Source organism: Schistocerca cancellata, chromosome 10 (genome assembly GCF_023864275.1).
Source record: "Schistocerca cancellata isolate TAMUIC-IGC-003103 chromosome 10, iqSchCanc2.1, whole genome shotgun sequence".
NCBI classification, from domain to species: Eukaryota; Metazoa; Arthropoda; class Insecta; order Orthoptera; family Acrididae; genus Schistocerca; species Schistocerca cancellata.
Window position 1 is genome coordinate 215,440,996 of NC_064635.1, and position 23,638 is coordinate 215,464,633.

A 23,638-nucleotide genomic window follows, 5' to 3' on the forward strand; every position below is an offset into this window, starting at 1 on the left:
TATGGCAGTCAAAAGAGTACAAATATAGTGTTACATAAATGTAATAATTATAGCATTTTCAGTTTATAGAAACGACAAGATTATAACCTACTTTTAGACAACAAATAGTTACAGTTAATTAATTCATTGTTCCTAGATCGATGTCTACATTGTTATTTTCGCTCTGCAACGTAACGTCGAGAAATTTTGCCGACAGAGTGTAATATCAATCAAATAGAAACAGCCGGCCGCGGTGGTCGTGCGGTTCTAGGCGCTCCAGTCCGGAGCCGCGCTGCTGCTACGGTCGCAGGTTCGAATCCTGCCTCGGGCATGGGTGTGTGTGATGTCCTTAGGTTAGTTAGGTTTAAGTAGTTCTAAGTTCTAGGGGACTGATGACCACAGCAGTTGAGTCCCATAGTGCTCAGAGCCATTTGAACCAAATAGAAACATGCTAGAAATGTACGGTATGGAGGCGGATATAAATGCACCAATACGATTCCATGCATGGCAGACAAATGTTCAGGATGTGCATACTACAAAAGTCTATATAATTGCTGCGTAATTCTAACAGACTATCAAAAATTTTTAAGATAAGGGCACATGTGTCTGTCGTCTAAAGAACACAAAGGGGCTGCACAATACTGCGTTCAACGGCCAACATAATACTCGTACTAACGTAGACATCGTCCTATGCATAATATGTTACTTAACTGTAACAGTTGGCCGTGTAATCGGAGGTTACAGTTTTCATAAGCTGAAAATGCTTTGCTGTCCTGCTTCTAATGCCATATTCGTTACATTAGTGGGTATACACAAACTACATGGAACACTCTCTACAAACTGTCCACTTATTTGGGTTATATGTAGATCAGTATTTATATTTCCAACCAGTGGGCATGACATAACATGTGCGTTTTACTATTCTGTGGTCTCGTAATGTTTCTGTCTATTGCTGCTGTACACTTTCTGGATTGGTAAGTAACCTTTCGCTACTTCATTCTCTCCCACACTCTCTTAACCTCATTCATTAACAACATAATGAATTTATTGACTTTCGTGCTGTAATAGAAAAAATCATGCTTGACCTACAGTATATGAAACTAATTCGCTACTGTCTGATGCAAATCACACAGATTAAATACACAAAATAAATCACACTAGCAGTATAAAACACATCTCAAAAACAAAATGTTTGGTTATCTACTCGTTCTGCTTTCCCCCGTCAAACAATAGTCATCCCAGATTCACACGCCACTGACCGACGCGATAATTTTCCTACCACAAACTCTGGACGATTTATGCGTATCTGCCAGTGCAATGCAGCCCACATGGTGTTGCCGGGTACATGGCTGACTCGCATTAATTCACTCTCAGAGTATCTGAATATCAAATGGTTCAAATGGCTCTGAGCACTATGGGACTTAACTTCTAAGGTCATCAGTCCCCTAGAACTTAGAACAACTTAAACCTAACTAACCTAAGGACATCACACACATCCATGCCCGAGGGAGGATTCGAACCTGCGACCGTAGTGGTCACGCGGTTCCAGACTGAAGCGCCTAGAACCGATCGGCCACACCGGCCGGCTCACCATAATACTGTAGCTCCATACACATCATTGTGACACAATTGTCTCATATAAGAAGAGTTACTCTAAAACAGTCATATTTACCTCCACATGACCTTCTTCCATGGCCTTTTCAGTGATAAGATCCAGCCAATCTTCCGCCATATTTGCACAGACCAAGGACACGGCAAACTGAAAAATATACACTGTGTAAATAGTGTTGCATTTTTTAAAAGTCTTTCTCGATGTAAGTACAGTTTACAGAGTCCGAACTGCTTACATACAGTCCAGCTCGAATAGGGGAAAAATCGTGTAATCGCAAATTTTTGTACAGTGGTGGGAGGGACAGTCCTGACCAAGGAGGTGCGAGCAGTGACGTTGGCGACGGCGTTTAAAAGTATCTCGAAAACAGCGGCTTCTAACGAAAATATTTCCTTGTAAAAAACTTCCTTCAAAAAGGGTCCTATTGATTTTCTCTCCAGGAGTAATACAGCCTCAACGTTGCAGGGCACGGAAAAATCGCGTATTATTAAAAATAGTGTTTTAATGGTATTAAATCAATCTTTACTATTAAATGAAGTGGGGTAACGACAAATATTAAATGTATGTACCACATCTAAGTGCAGTCAGACGTATTAAGGGATAAATAGTGACACAGGTGTGTAACAGTGTAAGGCGTCGTGGTCTCCTGACCTTCATTGCTTACATATTCCGCCCTCACAATCATATTCCGCACGTCAAGACGCTTCATTCGAACCCAAACTCGATAAGATAAAGTCAATGTTGTATGAATTCATGTAAACGATATGCAAATAACTAATAAATCGCAAGTGCGCACTGTGGTTGAAATACTCTAGGCTGGCGTACACACATACATTCCAGACACGACGGTCACAGGAGCTTCTAGTTCGAGAGAGGCAACCGCACGCCAGGAGCCCGGTCCCACAACCCACCTACGTCGGTCGGCGGCCGCCCGTGGAGCGGACAGCGTTCGCCCAAGGGAAAGGAGGAACGACCCCGTGTTCGGCTTAGAAGCAAATTCCGCTACATTGTGTGGGAGCGGCCAGCCTACACATTCTTTACACATAGCACACAATTTGAGAGGTTTTCACAGGGAGACAGCAAACGCCAAACGCCGATACTACAGGTTTCCGGATTGGTCGCCTTGAACGAAACGTCATTCTCCCGTTTTAGAAGAGCAATGCTGATTGGCAGACGATATTTCTGGCACCTTGAGCTGAAGGAGTAATGGAAGAGACCAAACGATATACCCCTTCATGTCTGGCGTGGAGAGGCGCCGTTCCGTTGTCGGTCTTGGAGCGAAGAACAAGTCTCTCCTCAGTACTTCACTGGGAGAGAACCTCTGTCGAGAGCGAATCGAAGTGCGACTCTCTATATTGAGTCCTTGCGATTAAGCATTGTTCACTGTGTTGGCCAACACACTTATTGTGCGGTGTGAACGGACAGTTATAGTTAAACGCCTGCGAGCGAATTTTTGAGTGGCATCGCGGTGGACTGGTTATCTGACCGGCGTACCATGCCAATAGTTAGATTAGGGGCGAATAGGAATCCTTGACTTCATCAAGGCGTAGGGAGAGTTTGATTGGCGAAGGTCAATCCAGATAGAACGAGAGTTATCTTATTTGTCAGCATCGAGCGGCGCAGACAGCAGTCATAGCAGCTTACGGTATTGTGCGCTACAGCTATTGCGAGCCCCATATTTCCTCCACAACAGTACACTTCACTGCATTTCACACACGACAGCCTCGACCGTACCTAGCAACATTCTAAAGGATAATTATTCAAGTTGAGTACGCGCACCTCTCAGCCATTCTGCCAAGTCAATAACAATATTAAACTTTGTATAGAAATTTCATTAGCGAATCCTATCCTTGAGAGGTAACTTCACATTCCGAAAAGAACCAGGATATAACTTACTCAATTCATTACTAAAAGTGCCATTGTGATTTCTCAGAATTTTTCAAAATAAATAATAATTTTCGTTCGTTTCATGTTTTTCTTACACTAACTAGCACTATTCCAGTACCCAAGTATCCCACTAGTTACGTAAGAAATTTTGTGAACTTTTGTGTCATTTCCTTACAGCGGACGACTCCAGAAAATATTTATTGCTGAAAGTTTTTCAGGCATTTCTCTTTAGAACGTTAGGAGCGTCTGTCTGACTTCTGTAGTAGTGTGGGGGTGGAAACTGCATCTTGTGGGAGCCACAAGATAAAGGGTACATCTCAGACTAATCCGTTGCTCAGAATAACAGAGTCTCAGATCAACCCCACGCTCACAACAGGGTGGAGATTAGAACGTGCCTGGTAGAAACTCGAAGGAAGTTATGTCGCGAGATTGGGGTCATGCACTGCCCTCTTTGATAGGTGTGCAAACGGAAGAGCCAGCAGGTGGTTCCCGCTCTCTCTATCCCACTACATCTACATCTACATCTACATGATTACTCTGCAATTCACATTTAAGTGCTTGGCAGAGGGTTCCACCACTCCACTCCTGAACAGCGCACGGGAACAATGAACACCTAAACCTTTCTGTTCGAGGTCTGATTTCTCTTATTTTATTTTGATGATCATTCCTACCTATGTAGGTTGGGCTCAACAAAATATTTTCGCATTCGGAAGAGAAAGTTGGTGACTGAAATTTCGTAAATGGATCTCGCCGCGACGAAAAACGTCTTTGCTTTAATGACTTCCATCCCAACTCGTGTATCATATCCGCCACGCTCTCTCCCCTGTTGTTGTTGTTGTTGTTGTGGTCTTCAGTCCTGAGACTGGTTTGATGCAGCTCTCCATGCTACTCTATCCTGTGAAAGCTTCTTCATCTCCCAGTACCTACTGCAACCTACATCCTTCTGAATCTGCTTAGTGTATTCATCTCTTGGTCTCCCCCTACGATTTTTACCCTCCACGCTGCCCTCCAATACTAAATTAGTGATCCCTTGATGCCTCAGAACATGTCCTACCAGCCGATCCCTTCTTCTGGTCAAGTTGTGCCACAAACTTCTCCTCTCCCCAATCCTATTCAATACTTCCTCATTAGTTGTGTGATCTACCCATCTAATCTTCAGCATTCTTCTGTAGCACCACATTTCGAAAGCTTCTATTCTCTTCTTGTCCAAACTGTTTACCGTCCATGTTTCACTTCCATACATGGCTACACTCCATACAAATACTTTCAGAAATGACTTCCTGACACTTAAATCTATACTCGATGTTAACAAATTTCTCTTCTTCAGAAACGCTTTCCTTGCCATTGCCAGTCTACATTTTATATCCTCTCTACTTCGACCATCATCAGTTATTTTGCTCCCCAAATAGCAAAACTGCTTTACTACTTTAAGTGTCTCATTTCCTAATCTAATTCCCTCAGCATCACCCGACTTAATTCGACTACATTCCATTATCCTCTTTTTGCTTTTGTTGATGTTCATGTTATATGCTCCTTTCAAGACACTATCCATTCCATTCAACTGCTCTTCCAAGTCCTTTGCTGTCTCTGACAGAATTACAATGTCATCGGCGAATCTCAAAGTTTTTATTTCTTCTCCATGGATTTTAATACCTACTCCGAATTTTTCTTTTGTTTCCTTTACTGCTTGCTCAATATACAAATTGAATAACATCGGGGAGAGGCTACAACCCTGTCTTACTCCCTTCCCAACAACTGCTTCCCTTTCATGTCCCTCGACTCTTATAACTCCCATCTGGTTTCTGTACAAATTGTAAATAGCCTTTCGCTCCCTGTATTTTACCCCTGCCACCTTTCGCAGTGGTTAGACACTGGACTCGCATTCGGGAGGACGACGGTTCAATCCCGCGTCCGGCCATCCCGATTTAGGTTTTCCGTGATTTCCCTAAATCGCTCCAGGCAAATCCCGGGATGGTTCCTTTCAAAGGGCACGGCCGTCTTCCTCCCCCCGTCCTTCCTTAATCCGATGAGACCGATGACCTCGCTGTCTGGTCTCCTTCCGCAAAACAACCAACCAACCAACCAACCCTGCCACCTTTAGAATTTGAAAGAGAGTATTCCAGTCAACATTGTCAAAAGCTTTCTCTAAGTCTACAAATGCTACAAACGTAGGTGTGCCTTTCCTTAATCTTTCTTCTAAGATAAGTCGTAAGGTCAGTATTGCCTCACTTGTTCCAGTATTTCTACGGAATCCAAACTGATCTTCCCCGAGGTCGGCTTCTACTAGTTTTTCCATTCGTCTGTAAAGAATACGTGTTAGTATTTTGCAGCTGTGGCTTATTAAACTGATTGTTCGGTAATTTTCACATCTGTCAACACCTGCTTTCTTTGGGATGGGAATTATTATATTCTTCTTGAAGTCTCTCTCCCCTATTACGTGATAATACAAAACGAGCTGCCCTTTTTTGCACCCTTTCGATGTCCTCCGTCAATCCCACCTGGTAAGGATCCCACACCGCGCAGCACTATTCTAACAGAGGACGAACGAGTGTAGTGTAAGCTGTCTCTTTAGTGGACTTGTTGCATCTTCTAAGTGTCCTGGCAATGAAACGCAACCTTTCGCTCGCCTTCTCCACAATATTATCTATGTGGTCTTTCCAACTGGAGTTGTTCGTAATTTTTACACCCAGGTAATTAGTTGAATTGACAGCCTTGAGAATTGTACTATTTATCGAGTAATCCAATTCCAACGGATTTCTTTTGGAAATCATGTCGATCACCTCACACTTTTCGTTATTTAGCGTCAACTGCCACCTGCCACACCATACAGCAATCTTATCTAAATCGCTTTGCAACTGATACTGGTCTTCGGATGACCTTACTAGACGGTAAATTACAGCATCATCTGCGAACAACCTAAGAGAACTGCTCAGATTGCCACCCAGGTCATTTATATAGATCAGGAACAGCAGAGGTCACAGGACGCTTCCCTGGGGAACACCCGATATCACTTCAGTTGTACTCGATGATCTTCCTGGCAGGAAATCACGAATCCAGTCGCACAACTGAGACGACACCCCATAGGCCCGCCGCTTGATTAGAAGTCGCTTGTGAGGAAGGGTGTCAAAAGCTTTCCGGAAATCCAGAAATAGCTGCCATTACTTCGTGCGAATAAAGAGCTAGCTGCGTTGCACAAGAACGATGTTTTCTGAAACCATGCTGATTACGTATCAATAGATCGTTCCCTTCGAGGTGATTCATAATGTTTGAATACAGTATATGCTCCAAAACCCTACTGCAAACCGACCTCAATGATATAGGTCTGTAGTTCGGTGGATTACTTCTACTACCCTTCTAAAACACTGGTGCGACCTTCGCAATTTTCCAATCTGTTGGTACAGATCTGCGTCACAAGAAGCAATTCCATGACGTTTCAGAAAGTTATACCGACCGCCTACAGGTGTCTGTGATGACGCAGTGCGCAGAAACACCCGGGGCTGTTTATTTTCCACAAAGTGCGTTAACACTGGATGAAATACAGACATTAAGAGACACACATTGAGAGATTCTGCATAATTATCTGCATAGTCTTCTACACTCCTAAAGGGGAACCGATTCTTAGTCATTTCGTACGGCAGCATTCTTGCGGAAAAGGAATTATCCGCACCATCACGTTTAATTTTGCAGCAGATTTACCTCCCAAGTATTTCCTGTCCAGTCCTCTTATGTGAATAGACAAAATAACTTCACGGAACTCATGTATATGTTTTGGAGTTGTTTTTAGTCTATGAAATGAGCGATTACTCGCGGTTGTTAAGTGAGCTTTTATGTGAAAATGTAGAACAGCTGGAGCCTGCCCCAAGTGCAACTCGATGCATGTATGTACTCCACAACGTCGACTTTATTATTGCCACTGTCATTGGCTGGTACTCTGTTTACAGCACGAAGAGCGTCAGGTGTATCGCCGCAGCGTTGGCTCCGCCACCATATGGAGAGCCCCACTGGATGAACATTTCTCCGTCTATAACGGAAGTAGGTCACCTAGGTGTTACAGAACTTGGGCTATCTCAACATAAGTTAAGCAGTGGATGCACCAGATTGCTGTTATGCACTTGAACACGATCAGTCTCATTCACGCCCTCGTTGGTGGACTTACAGTAGATGTGTGACGACTGGCTCCACTCAGCGCAGCCCACTCTATAAGTGGCAGTGATTCCTGAATGGAAGAGGTTTCTGCGGCCTACCAAGAACAAAATTAATGGTGAGATCATTGCAGTATCTTTCCACTGAGTGACTACGACGCTGTTTCGTGGCTTCAGAATGTGCTGTAAAAGACAACAGCAAGACGCCGCATTTATCAGTCCAGTCCCTTCCTTCCCACCAACACTGCAAATGGATCACTGAGAACAACATGGCATTCATAGGAACGTAACTCTAAAAAAAAAAAACTTTAAAAAAAAGGACGAGCAACGAAAGAATCATCCGAATGGAATGTAAATCGATAGATGTAATGAGATGAGGTACAAGTACTCGCAAACACACGGATTACAATTTCAGAAACATTGCATCATTTATTCGACAGATAGAACTTGAGATATTCAGCATGTCACTAACGTGCTAGTCCATCTCTGGCCGTTATGCAATGATTTTTTCCGCGCTGGTGTTGATAGGCAGAGTTATGGGATGTCCTCCTGGGGAATATCGCGCCAGTCTCTCTCCATTAGATCGTCAAAGTCTCTAGCTGTTTGGAGGGCCCATAACGCTCCAAACGTCCTCAATTGGTGAGAGATCCGGCGAAGGTATGTTTAGGCAAGCACGAAGACAAGCGGTAGACACACTCGCTGTGTGCGTGCGAGCACTGTCGAGCTGAAATGTAAGCCCAGGATGGCTTTCCATGGAGGACAACAAAACGGGGCGTGGAACGCCGTCGACGTACGGCTCTGCTGTGAGGAAGCCGCGGCTGGGAGCCACCCCAGGCCGTGACGACTGGTCGCCCGGCTGTGCGGTGTGCCAACGTCAGGTTGGTATGCCACTGCCAGTGACGCCCTATGTGATCAAAAGTATCCGGACACCCCCCAGAACATACGTTTTTCATATTATGTGTACTGTGCTGCCACCAACTGTCAGGCACTCCATATCTGCGACCTCAGTAGTCATTAGACATCGTGACAGATCAGAATGGGCCGCTGTGGGGAACTCTCGGACTTCGAGCGTGGCCAGGTGACTGGGTGTCATACGTCTGTACGTCAGATTTCCACACTCCTAAACATCCCTAGGCCCACTATTTCCGGTGTGAAGTGAAATGTAAACGCGGAGGGACACGTGCAGCATAAAAGCGTACAGCTTGAGCTCGTCTGTTGACTGAGGGAGACCTCCGGCAGTTGAAGAGGGTCGTAATGCGCAGTAGGCAGACATATATTCGGACCATCACACAGGAATTCCAAACTGCATTTGGATCCACTGCAACTACTATGACAGTTAGGTGGGAGGTGCTGGTTTCTAGATGTGTTTTTTGTACTCATGTCTTATTTTCCATAGTTGGTTATTTACCAGCTGTCATTCCATTGGTTCATTGGTTTCATTAATGATTTTGTGTCACTGTATTTGTTATGCACATTGAGTTTTGCACTTTCACGTAGAAGTTTTTATAAACGTCAGCACCAGCTGACACTCCTTTGGCTCTTGGTAATGATTTTGCATCATTGTATTTGTTTATATATGTATATATTTTGTGTACCTGTTCATCTATGTCTCTAAGTTAACTCTGATAATTGGTTAAAGCAATTTTAAAATAATATCTCACGTTTGTTGTCGTAGTCGGTCAGATGACATGATGTTAGTGTACAATATCACGCTTAATTTATTTTGTTCTGTTTGCCTTGCGGACCACATGAGGTCACAATTATTTACTAATGTCAGATAAAACTCATTCGGATATAAGAGATTAATCAATTTTGTGCTGCTGTTTGCCTGTTGCAATTGTTGCTCATTAGAGTATGTTTGTTTCGAAGACTGTTGGCGAATCTCCTAGCATGGCGAGAAAATTCGCGGCACAGTCTTCTCCGGGACGTTTGGGGTGATGAAAAGGTCCTGTAGCCACCTTTCAATAGTCCGGTAGCCCATTTTCACTAGTATGTCTCTTTCCTTCCTTGTTTCTCTTTTCTCATAATTATCATAGTGGTGTGATTGAATGAATGTGGTTGTGTGTCACGTTGTTAGACGGTCGCGTAGTCTGCTGCAGAAAGTCTGCGATAGTCATACAGATTCAGCAGCAGTTGTACAGAATAGCCAACTCTCGTAGTGGTCAAGTAGGCAAAGAAGTTTGCGCTACTGGTGAGAAATACACCTGCGTTAGGTTGGTGGTGGAAATGGCATTTTTGGGTTTTCCGGGCCACGCAGAGCGAGGAAGAGGCTGGAGAAGAAGCGGGAGGCAGTCTGCCGCCGGTACGGGAAGCGTCCACAGCTGTGCTCCAGTCGAAGAAGGGTGAGTTAGACTGACCGCGTGGCGCGTTGTTACATGGCGAGAGGAGAGCTGTTAGCTTTTGGTCTCGCTTTTCAGCTCTGAAAGATTGCGTTGCCTTGTCGCAGCAAGGAATTCAAAACTTTGGCAGATTTTTCTTTTAGTAAATTTCTATAGCAGACTTGGATCCACCGGAAGAGCGTCACACAAAGGTGTCGATTAGAAGTGAGCACTCGCTTCTGTATGAATGTCTGTTTGCCCTCAGCTGTGCCTGCATAAGCTTTCATTTTTCTACATAGTAATAGCTTTGCCTTCTCGTAAATTTTCCTTGCTTTATGTATCTTTCGTCCGTGGGGAGCCGACCACGTGGTTGAACATTAGAGTTTGTTGGGCTACCGTCATCTCTAACTGTACGGTCTCATGTTCGTTTTAAAGAACGTTAACTGTTCATGATTGTGTGATGTGATATTGTTGCAACTTGGCCACGATACCTAGAAATTGCGTCTCCACAAACCACGTGGGCACGCGGGTGTACTGCGAAACGTGTACCGTTCACGAGTTATTGCGATCAGTTATCAGGCAACAGCAGTTGTACGAATGATTCACACCATTGATTTTAGGTGTAGATTATGACGGTGTAGGTATCGATGCTTTTCTTAATGTTTTAGTAATTAATGTTATCAGGAATTGTGCACATGCCTCACATCCTTATTTTTGGAATAAATGATTTTATCTACAATTTTCTCTTGTGTTCCGAGGCTACGTTTCTGCACCTAAGCCACTCACCTCGTAGCTTTCCCGTTAGCACATCCAACGGGTTTCCTTACGCACAGGTCCAGTGATTAGTTTCCCCTTGTATTTTACAACAAATGCTTTAGATTAAGTCTTATTTTCAGGTGTGTTGCTGGGAGCTGATCTTATGCACAGTGTTCATGCATTTTCTATTTTATCTTAAATGTTTGATTGTCGTGAACAGTGCACGGGGAATACTATTAATTACATCGTATCCCCTATTAGCGACATCACAACGTATGCATTTTTGTGAGTTTTTGGTGTGTGATCAAATTAATTTATTTTCCGACTCGAGCAAACCTTAGATAAGTTGTATGGTTACAGTCGTGGCGACCCTAATCTTCTCACGTTAATTTCACAAGCAACAGACGTGAGTCGCTCCGCCTTCCGGAGGCCGCGGCGAGGCGACGCTCCGCAGCGCCAAACACTACGCCACGATTACAGACCGCACTCAGGGTGGCTGAGCCTCGGTTAGAGAAATGGCGCGTAGGAGTAAACGTCGACAAGTGCGAAGCAACTGCGAAAACATCGAGACTGCAGACCGATAGCACTACGTGCACGCCCAATACGTTTCCCTGAGAAAGCCAAATACCTCGGTGTCTGGCTGGACCGGAAATTACTCTGGGGGGACCACATACGACATACGACACATGACCAACAGAGCAAGCGCGAGGCTCAGACATCTCTAACCTATACTCGACAGGCGTAGCACACTGAACAGAAGGGTGTCGATGTGCATGTACGTGACACTTATCCGACCACTGATGACGTACGCATCCCCTGTCCGGGGATACGCTGCGTCCACACGGCTGCGCCGTCTGCAGATCGTACAAAACAAAGTACTCAAAATCATATGCAGCGCTCCACGATGCACACGTATCGCGGATCTTCACCGGGGATACCGACTTGAGACTCTCACGGAGGTAATCCACAAACTCACCACAAGGCTATACAGAAACTCCAGACATTCGCAGAACCCGTTCATTCTGAATCTGGGGAACTACGACCACAGCCATACATGGAAACATAACAGACCAAAAAACATATTTGTAAGGACCTAACATCTACACGCAAACACAACGATACAGGTGAGCCCCGTGTTTATCAGCCACCATTATTGGATACCCAGTTGGAATACACCTGCCGAAAAACCGGCACCATGCAGGGAAGCCGTACCGTACACTACATGCAGACAAGCTATACCCACCCCATACACAGTCACGTGATCTATGACCGATCTCTCACTAATATATAACGGTCTCGACTGTTCAGGAATGCAGCGGCTGCAGCAGACCGGGATACATCGCCATCGCCTGCCACGGTACTGATGCATGATACTGTAAGGGATCCGTGACTCCATGACCATAGATGCTAGTATCAGACGCCCAGGTCGATAGTAGACAGGAGTCGATTGTCAAGCGCTGCAGGAGGCAGTGAGACGAGTGTTGAGTGCGGAGTAGTACTAGAGTGAGTAGTGAGAAGTGGTGTTGGAGAGACAGGCAAGAATGGTGGTCGAGTGAGTTGTAAACGGTAAAATTCACCGGAGTATGGCGAGTGAGCTCGTCCCCCTAATCGTCGTGGGGTTGACCCTCACTAATACCGATTAGCGAGTGATATGAAACTGAAAGTGACAAGTGCCGGATTACGTGTTTCGCGTCAACCTCGACGGCCAGCACCAACCGTGGATTGCAGTGAGGATTGTTGTGAATGTTAACCATCAGCATTGCGTGTGACGAAGCACTGAAAATCAGCAACCAATAAAAAGATATAACTGTAATTAGACGTGTAAGGTGAAGGTAGCAACTGCCTCAGAATTTATGTGTTAGTAGGAATATATATCAGTTTGTACATCGCAACCTTTATGGGCCTTAATAGTAGACAAACCTTCAATCATTCCACTACTCAGTCTCAGGACAGCCGCACTCGCTTGAAATGCCCCCGAAACCACAGCAGAAAAACCGATAGCCTTTCATCCATTAAGCACACTGTCATATAATCAAAACAATTAACTGTTTGGCGGCTTCGATAAATTACACAAAATCTAGTAAAGGAATTAAACGGGGGTGTTTCATCTTGGCTCCCGTGAAAAGGACAGTTGCAATCTTCGGATCCGAACAATGATTTATTAAGCACCATTCTTGGTTTCAGTAGAATGACATTTGCAGTTATCGGACAATTTTAGTGCAAGAGCATTCCGGTATTGTCGTTACCGTGACTAAAGTTACAGTATTCCAACTAGAAACAGTGTAATATGACATTTATGGTGAAATTAGAAATCGCGGGAACGAAGCACATCATTTAGACAATACAGTGCAAAAGTGACTGATGAACATTACCAATTACTTTTTACAAGTTCAAGTGATAAAAGCAGTGTTAATGAACAATGGATTGAAGTATGGACACGAAAACCTGCATGAAGTACTGTAAAAATCATACTCTAAGGAAAAGCGCGTTTGTGCATAATCGCGAGTGAACCAGCCAAAATTCAGTTACGAAAGTATCAGGAACATGTTTTCAAGTGATTTTGTATCTGAAATTGTTTTTTGAACAGTGTAAATCGCTCAATTTGATGTGGACCCATAAACTGTTACCGCATTTGCGAGTGTTGACTGGCGTAATTGTTGGATGACGTCACCTAGACTCTCTGAGCGGCTAACCAAAGCATCTGAAGCAGTGAAGAAGTTCCACACGCCGCGACAGCAAGGATTTGGACAGCAGAAATGTACCACACTGACCAGTGAGTACAGTGGAGCCAAGTGGTCGAAGTAGAAACAACGACGACGCGGAGTTCGACATCTAGTGGCGAACCCTTGAAGTATACGACGTCTGCGCCACCTACCCGCCGATCAGCGAAATACGCAACAGCAGCTCCATCCCGTCGCCAACCACCGAACTACGAGACTGCGTCAGCGTGATTCGCCGCGGACGTAAACAGTGCACATGGCACTACACCAGCTACAACGACGCTTCGCCAGACAGCTACCGCGCCGGAGGAGCCAGCACCAACACGACTAGCAGCGCGACTTCAAACGTCAGAACATCGCGACTTCGACGAGCGTCGAGAGGTGAGTGAAGACGAATTGCTGGCGCTATAGTAAACCATATCGTACTATATTCAGAGCGCGGAAAGAACTTCAAATTAAATTTGTCAATTGCAGAAATCATAAAAACAATATGTTTTAACAATTTGTTTGCGAATTTGCTCTGAAGCCTAGTATGCTAATATGCATCTGTTTTCATGCTGTGCAGCACAGGATAATGTCTCATTTGCATTATTTATTGTAAACTACATGTTTATGTGTCTTTTAAGTTGTGTGTATGTTACTTTGAGATTTTGTTGATAAATGCAGTCATTGATGTTTGATCTGGGTAGGCTTCTGTGATTTATGCTGTTCAATGGAGAGGTCTATTTTGCCAGTCTGGGTTAACCTAATACAGTGGAGGATTATTTAATTATTAGCTAATTAGTGAGTGTTTGGGTTACTAGAGGTTATTTTTTTATATTTCTTTTCTTGTCTGCGCATAGTGAATAGTTAGAATGGATCCTGAATTGAAAGAAAAGGTTGTGGAGGAGGTAGTTAGAAAAATGGATATAGTTCAAGAGGACAAGGATGAGTCAGGAATTGGTAATAGTGGAATGTCAATGGACAGCCCATTGGGTCATTCAACCGGTGTTACCCTGAGACACCAGTAAAACCTATTGGAAAAGAATTGAGTCTAGTGGATGGAGAATCGCAGTTAACAATATTCAAGATGTTCCAAGAAATCAAGAAAGGAAATGACGAAATCAAGAAAGAAAACAAAGAAATCAAGAAAAGTATAGCAGAGATGTCCCAAGAAAACTTAAGGAAAGGACTGCAGAAATTCCAGGAACAGATGAGAATAACTCTTCAGGAGAGAGATGACAAACTACAGGCAAAGGTAGATCGATTCCGAGAAGAGATGAACGACATGAAAGTAGAGATAATCGGAAAATTGAGGGTGATGTCAAGGACGTCAAAACTGAATTGGAAGGGAGAATGCAAGAAATGGAAGCACACCAGAACCAACAGATTAAGGACGTGGTACAAACACAGCAGCAGTGCCATGTTAATATTGGTAAATTAGGAAATAGGCAAGTGAAATTGCCGGACGCTGTGGAACATATAGTCACAAATGAGATCAAACAGCTGCAGGAGGGAGTCCAACAGCTAGAAACTAAAACCAAAGGGATTGATAGGAAGATAAATAGTGCCACCTTAACAGTAGGGGAGGGCAAGTTCGTTACATTAGTAAATGCTGATAATAGGTATACCCAGACCAACATCGGGCAAAAATATAAACCCAAAGGGGCATTACATCCAATGATATTTACTAAGTGGTTACGAGGAGTTTTCCCAGCACACTTACGAGATTCAGATAAAATTCAGTTCGCAATAGACAGAATGGAAGACCTGGGGAGTTAGGAAGAAAGAAGAAGTTACCAGCTACAGTCAACTTGAGGAAGAATTTTTAAAGAAATACTGGTCCAAAAGTCACCAAGAATTACTGCATCGCAAGTCCCTTAATATGTGGATAGGTACCTTGAGAGAATTTGCTGTGCATCTATGGGAGTTGAATGAAACATTGGAGCAGCCATTGAATGACGACATAATGATATCAGCAATTAAAAGGAGGATAAGTCATAGGATGCAAGAAAACTTATCTGGAAGCCTGATTAAAGATAAAGATACTTTAATGGAAGTATTGGAGCAATTAGAAACCATTCGTTCACAGGAAAACAACCAGAAGTATAATCAGGACCAAGGTGTAAATAATTACCATCAGAGTCAGTTTAATGGCCCACCAAATTACTGAGGTAGAGGTGGGGGTAATGGAGATAGGAACCATGGCAATGGTCGACAGTTTCACCACAATTATAGGAGAGATGATGATGATAATGACAGGAATTATGAGAGGGGAGAAGATAGACGAAGGGATCATGAGGTGCGAATTGAAGAAATAAGAGAGGTGTAGGGAGCCAGCAACTCTTTTTCTGGTATACCAAGTGGCGACTGGTACACTCCCAGCTGGGTGAGACTTTATTTCTTATTTCAAGTTTCACTCCTCTACCATCTTTCTCTGTCCTTAGATTAAGAAAGTTAGTGAATAATAGGTAGAATAGGTAGTGGTCATCCAAGTAATTCAGTCAGGAGCCACGTAGCAAATTTATAGTTGACTTAAAATAAGGATAAGTAGTTACTGTTGATGTAGAGTGTGAGATGTCAAAGAATCAATAAGTTAAAAATCAGTTTAGTGTCAGTACACTACAAAATTAGTAGTGCCAGAAGTAATGGAATGAGAACCAGTTCAGAAAGCCAATGTTTATAAAATGTGGTGGGAAACTAATTGGTCAAACAAGAGTTTGTGTAATCTTACAGAGTTGTTTTATGAGGCATAAAAAGGTCAAGCAATTGTAAGATAATTGAAGTAATGTATCAGCTTGTAAGTAGACGAACATATAAAGAAACAAATACATGAGGAGATAGTTGTTCGAATAAATTATGTGAAATATGATGAACGGAGAGGGCAAGGAGCCTGGAGTAGTATTTTTATGTAGTTATTGCAGCGAATATGGAGGGCTGATGTAGTTTGAAGATGTATATTTATTTGCAGTTGAAGTTGCTGTTAAGTTGAGGGAGTTGTGTAATGAAGAGTATGGAGTATGAGATGTTTGAAGTATGTCATTTAGCACATGATTAATATCTGTTTGCAAGTTGTTTGTAGGTATACATGTTGATCTGAGGTATGCTGATAAAACAGAAAGTATAACTCATGAGTAATGAGTAATTCGTGTATCCAATTAGCTATCAGAGCCAATTATGGTTATGCTTATGTCAAGCTTTAGAAGCAGAACTCTGGCACTGTGTAATGAATAATAAATATCCATATAGCAGATCTGAATTAATGTCAACACAACAGGAAAATTGTACCTCTCATCTGAGCATTAGTGATAACAATTCACATATGGCAGTATAAATGTTTGGCAAAATGAAAGAAAACGATTAGTAATTTAAAATTTTTCATTGGGTGACCACATTAGTTACAGTGATGCAAATGGTTATGCAATATGTATTTAGTGGTATAATGGAGCATTTAACATTATTGAGTTTGTAGAGGTATGAGGAATTCTAAAATAATTGCAAAAGTCAAGATATAAATGGTTTATATTGTTCTCATTTTCAATTTTGCTTGTGTTAAAGACTGAAATGAATAAGTTGTGAATTTCTTCCTTTAATTTAGTGTGTGTCCACCAAATGAGTTATGTATTAGAGTGATAGTGGTATGGACGGCAGGAACCCCGCTGAAAGGACGGCATAGCAAAGGGGTAGCTGGTATTCAACTAGTCTATATTTTGGCTCTGTTGTAGCAAGTCATAAAAGATTAACCAGTAACAAATATGTAGTTAATGGCTCGTACAAACCTTTCAAAGTCAAGATGACCATAGATGCTAGTATCCGACGCCCAGGTCGATAGTAGACAGGACTCGATTGTCAAGCGCTGCAGGAGGCAGTGAGACGAGTGTTTAGTGCGGAGTGGTACTAGAGAGTGTCGAGTGAGAAGTGGTGCTGGAGAGACACGCAAGAATGGTCGTCGAGTAAGTTGTTAACGGTAAAATTCACCGGAGTATGACGAGTGAGCAAATCCCCCTAATCATCGTGGGATTGGCCCTCACTAATACTGATTAGCGAATGATATGAAACAGAAAGTGACAAGTGCCGAATTACGTGTTTCGCGTCAACCGCGTCGGCCAGCAACAACCGTGGATTGCAGTGAGGATTGTTGTGAATGTTAACCATCAGCATTGCGTGTGACGAAGCACTGAAAATCAGCAACCAATAAAAAGATATAACTGTAATTAGACGTGTAAGGCAAAGGTAGCAACTGCCTCAGAATTTATGTGTTATTAGGAATATATATCAGTTTGTACATTGCAACCTTTATGGTCCTTAATAATAGACAAACCTTCAATCATTCCACTATTCAGTCTCAGGACAGCCGCACTCGGTTGAAATGCCCCCAAAACCACAGCAGAAAAACCGATAGCCTTTCATCCATTAAGGGCACGGTCATATAATCAAAACAATTAACTGTTTGGCGGCTTCAATAAATTACACAAAATCTAGTAAAGGAATTAAATGGGGGTGTTTCAATACCCGCACTAACAAATCCAACCTTGCATGAACTATCGCAGCTAGTGAGGCACTACTGGTCTTACTACACATCCCATTGTTGCAGAGGTTTTTTTCTTCCCTCGGCACGAGCCTCGGCCACGCCCATGTAGCACAGCACTGCTGTCCGTGAGAGCTGTGGCACTAGACGCACTGGTATCACGTGACTACCCCCTCTTTATACTCGCCAGCGTGAGTACGTTTCGAGTCATGAATTCGAGTCACGAATTTCGAGTCACGTACTGACACACATTAGATTAGCGTCATTGCGCTGGTATCGATGGCGGTTTGTAGCAAGAGTTACTCTCAGTCAGTTAGACACTGGACTCGCATTCGGAAGGACGACGGTTCAATCCCGCGTCCGGCCATCCTGATTTAGGTTTTCCGTGATTTCCCTAAATCACTCCAGGCAAATGCCGGGATGGTTCCTCTGAAAGGGCACGGCCGACTTCCTTCCCCATCCTTCCCTAATCTGATGAGACTGATGACCACGCTGTCTGGTCTCCTTCCCCAAACCAACCAACCAACCAACTCTCAGTCACGCTGAGCAACTCTTGCGCTCACATCGTCCTGACAAACTTTGCTACTTCACGTTGCACAAAGTTACTATAGACAAGCCCGCGCCTGAATTACTGTACAGCTTGAATCCACTGCCGCAAATTCACACTACAGACGTGTTCAAATTATGAGACTAAAGAAATGTATTCCAAAACTTAACATTTATTACACATTTACATCCACATATTCTGTTCGTACATTCAATACTTTGTATGCATGCCTTTGTTCTTAATCATCATTTTTATCATGTCTGGCACAGTTTTTATTAAATTTTCACATGACATTTCTAATATCATTGTCATGGTACCAGATTTACTCTAGTTTCTCCATGAGATCTGTTTGGTGGTTATTGCAAATTTCGTTATCCTCCGTTTCACAATAGCCCCAAAAATTTTCAGTTGGGTTCATATCAGGGCTATTCCCTTGCCAGGGCAACACTCCGTTTCACAATAGCCCCAAAAATTTTCAGTTGGGTTCATATCAGGGCTATTCCCTTGGCAGGGCAACACTTTGAGTTGCTTTTCTTCCAAGTACTTGGAAACACTAATGGATTTGTGGCAAGATGCTCCATCATGCATAAAAATGGCGTCATTATTAGGAAATCACTCCTTTATTTGGGGGAAAAGTTCCTTTTCAAGGATTTCCTTTTATTGTTCTTGTCTCATTGTCAACAATGTGTAATCTGCCGGGAACTATCACCAACATCACACTCCAGACTATAACAGAAGTTGGATGCCTCTCACATTGCTGCACACTCTCAGCTTTGGACTGTTCTCCAGGTCTGGGAGGAACATACTGGCTGCTTTCTTCCATCACAGTGAATACAGATTCATCACTGAAGTATACCTGAAGCATGTGTACAAAATTGCAGATTAGGAAAGTTGGGAATAGTAGCATAGGAGACCTCAACAGTCCCAGAATTCGAATGTGCATTTTTTCAGTATCAATAAAACATCACAATTTCAAGTCAAAACTCCTAACTTTAGATATCAGACCCACCTAATTTACCACATCATTGCACATACCTTAGCCCAGTTCTCACTTGGGCACTGCTGAAATTGTTTAGCCCACTCCAATCTTTTGGTGTTCTGTTTTTTCCTCGGCCGACATGCCTTAAACGACAGTCAAAGCGCGTCATCCTCACTGCCACATGTGAAACTTCAACACCCAAACCTTTCAGCTGACGACTCATGGGCGTAGAAGTAAGTTTACAGTTCACTGTTGCCATGTTTGCAAGTATTGATCTTGGACTGATTTTTATTTTACGTCAACATTTTCCTTTCCTGTTTGGCTCGTATACACCACCTTTCTGCACTGAAAGTTTGGTTCTGCTGATAGTTTTCTGTGATATTGTAATTCTGTCAGCAATCCCTCGGTGTGTATAACGATTTCAGCAAGAAGGGGTACCAGAGCTGAAACTCTCTGAGGTGAAAGATCTTTTGTCGTCCCCATAACCTCACTTTCTTTGAAAACTCCACGATTTATTCCTAGAGCTTAAAACATGCAAGTTCGCAAGGTACAGTATATAATGTCTTGTTAATGTAGCAAGAAGTTGATAGAACAAATAAGAAGACGAAGTACACCACAGAAACATAAAACATTACTGTAAACACAGTTTCAAAGTATGTACACAGACAACTAACACCAACACGATTTCGAGGGAAAATGACAAATGTTACCAACTGTGAAAAATTCAGTGATCTGTGAGTTGCTTGGAAGCGAAATTTCGTGGCATCAATGAAACCATTAAAACAAATGAATTATTACACTTTTCTCTCTTATTTTTACACCAGAAAACTTAAGAGTATCAAAACTACTCTTTTAATCTAATAATTTGAACACCTCTGTAAAACTACCTTATGCGGTGGCGCCGCTACAATTTCCTCGACTGTAGATGTACATCACATCTGCCGATTTCCGTCCCATGCAGACGATTTTTTTCTTTACAGTGTAAAATGTTACTTAATAGCTCCAAATAATTACTCGTGTAGTAAAGTGATATTGAACCCAATATACAGACACGAGACCATTGAAGCTATTTTGCCTGCTCACGCACGAGATATGGGCAGGAAACGCTGTGGAGGCAGGGACCGTCTACGAAATGGAAAGAGGTGGGTGAAGCTGCTGCTGCGCAGCACGGCTCACAGTCAGAACAGTGCGCACAGGTTTACTTAGGTCCTGTGCACATGTAAGTAGGCTGTTTAGGTTTTTATGTTGGTAACGCCATGTAGCGCTCTATATGAAAATCAGTGACTGTGCTGTGTCAGTCTGTGGCTGGTTAGCATTGTTGTAATATTCGCTATTGTAGTGTTGGGCAGTTTGCTGTTATCACCGCGTAGCATTGTGCTGTTGGAGGTGAGCTGTCAGCAGTGGCGGATATAAGGGGAGAGATGGCGGAGTTTTGAGAGTGGATGATCTGGACGTGTGTCCATCAGAGAGAGTAAATTTGTAAAACTGGATGTCATGAACTGATATATATATATATTATGACTTTTGAAGACTATTAAGGTAAATACATTGTTTGTTCTCTATCAAAACCTTTCATTTGCTAACTATGCCTATCAGTAATTAGTGCCTTCACTAGTTAGAATCTTTTATTTAGTTGGCAGTAGTGGCGCTCGCTGTATTGCAGTAGTTCGAGTAACGAAGACTTTTGTGAGGTAAGTGATTCATGAAAGTTATAGATTATTGTTAGTCAGGGCCATTCTTTTGTCGAGATTATTGAAAGTCAGATTGCGTTGCGCTAAAAATATTGTGTGTCGGTTTAAGCACAGTCATTTATAATTTTTCTAAGGGGACGTTTCAGACATGCGCTTCTCGTGTTGGTATTGTTCGCACCACATATCCGTATTCCATACAGTGTTAATGCACCCTGTGGGAAATAGACACCTCCGGGTGAGCCGTAATTGCGACCGGCTCTTAGAAAAGCGCGCCAGGCGGAGTGCTTTCACTTCGCGTCTAGTGTTTGCGGTGGCGCTTTCGGTTTGGCGCGCTGTTTGGATCGCTACCGCCGTCTGGCGGGAGGTGGAGCAAGTGTAGGGTCGCGTGACGATCGAGGAGTACGTACTGGGCGGTGACCGAGAGAGGTGGTGGCGCGAGCGGGGCCCTGCTGTTGGGGGTCGCCAGCTGCTCGCCACGTGCTTTGCCCGACCTCTCGGCTGTCAGGGGCTGAGTCTGAAGCTTAGAAGCGGTGGTGCAGGAGACCAGCGCGTGGGACCGTACGTCTTCTTATCGGCCGTTGAAACCACTGGCAGCGGTTGGCTCTGACGAGCGTTTGGAAGTGCGACATGTTACCGGCGCTGTGGTGGAGTGTGAGAAGTTGAGTACTGTTTATATAGAAGAAGGTTTTCAAGTTGAAGTGTATGAGTTTCTTCACCAGTGATTTTGTTGGTGTCATCCCACCACAGTTTTCGTTTGCCTGTCAGTGGGAATATGGTAAGTGCTGCTTCTTGGTGGGGCCGTTTTCATTCACACCTCGAGTGGGTGGTTTAAGGTTGGTATCGCGGGTCTCTATGGTTCGGAGTCTGTGCAGACACCGCCCTTGCCACATCTTCTGGTTTTGAGTAACTCGGGGTGGTGGCGGCTTGTAATGCAAGTTTTGGGGGCTGATCTGCTATGGCCCTGTAGACCACCAATGACTATTCCGCCTATTGTGATTTGGGCCCCTTTACACATGTCACTCCCTCACCGAGGGAAGGAATTTTTTTCTCTTTTTTTTGGATTCTGCCTTTAATGTGAAGGCTTGTTTGCTGGCTTATTCACATTTATCTTGTAACAAATATAAGTTATGTAACTGGCGAGAGACAACTATTTTTGCTTAGTACGAGCTAGCTACTTAAAGTTTTTTGGAATTGTTCCCTTACTGATATAACAAGTTTAAAATCTTCTTATTGTTAATGTCAAACCTTGCAATATCCTTTACATAGATCTACTTTTAAAAGAGTTCTTTAACTGTTGTCATATATATATGTTGTTGTTGTTGTGGTCTTCAGTCCTGAGACTGGTTTGATGCAGCTCTCCATGCTACTCTATCCTGTGCAAGCTTCTTCATCTCCCAGTACCTACTGCAACCTACATCCTTCTGAATCTGCTTAGTGTATTCATCTCTTGGTCTCCCCCTACGATTTTTACCCTCCAAGCTGCCCTCCAATACTAAATTGGTGATCCCTTGATGCCTCAGAACATGTCCTACCAACCGATCCCTTCTTCTGGTCAAGTTGTGTCACAAACTTCTCTTCTCCCTAATCCTATTCAATACTTCCTCATTAGTTATGTGATCTACCCATCTAATCTTCAGCATTCTTCTGTAGCACCACATTTCGAAAGCTTCTATTCTCTTCTTGTCCAAACTATTTACCGTCCATGTTTCACTTCCATACATGGTTACACTCCATACAAATACTTTCAGAAATGACTTCCTGACACTTAAATCTATACTTGATGTTAACAAATTTCTCTTCTTCAGAAATGCTTTCCTTGCCATTGCCAGTCTACATTTTATATCCTCTCTACTTCGACCATCATCAGTTATTTTGCTCCCCAAATAGCAAAACTCCTTTACTACTTTAAGTGTCTCATTTCCTAATCTAATACCCTCAACATCACCCGACATAATTCGACTACATTCCATTATCCTCATATATATATATATATATATATATATATATATATATATATATATATATATATATATATAGGGTGTCCCAGCTATCTTGTCCCCCCAAAATATATCTGGAACAATAACAGCTATTGGAAAACGACTTTCACCGGTATCAATGTAGGGCTGGGGCCCATGAATGTACATATTTGTACACATTCTAAAACGAAAGCATATGTTTTTTTTAACACAAACTTATGATTTTTGAAATGGACCTCCTATATTTTTTCTTCAGCAATTCGTAGCATGACAAAGCACATACACAATGGCGTTGATTGCATCGCAATATTCCCATTACATCCCGAGATATTAAGACGCGAAATTGACGCTTGAAACACCCGACATGCGCTGCTAGCGCACGTCCTGAGGCTCAGGCGTGAACCCCTTGCTGCCCGTAATCGTGATGTGATTGACATGTTTAATCACACTTCCATACTTATCAAGAGGTCCGAAACGAATAATACGGTCTGCTGCCATCCTGCATTAACGTCGTACATTCCAGCAGG

At 43.0% G+C, this 23,638-nt stretch overlaps 1 protein-coding gene across 1 annotated transcript in view; it reads right to left on the minus strand.

Annotated features, from left to right (window-relative positions):
* Positions 1-23,638, minus strand: part of LOC126106275 (uncharacterized) — a 201,897-nt gene that overhangs the window by 11,707 nt on the left and 166,552 nt on the right. Inside the window, exon 5 of the mRNA XM_049912498.1 lies at positions 1,652-1,738. Coding sequence (XP_049768455.1) covers positions 1,652-1,738 — 87 coding nt within the window. The remainder of the gene's footprint in view (positions 1-1,651; positions 1,739-23,638) is intronic.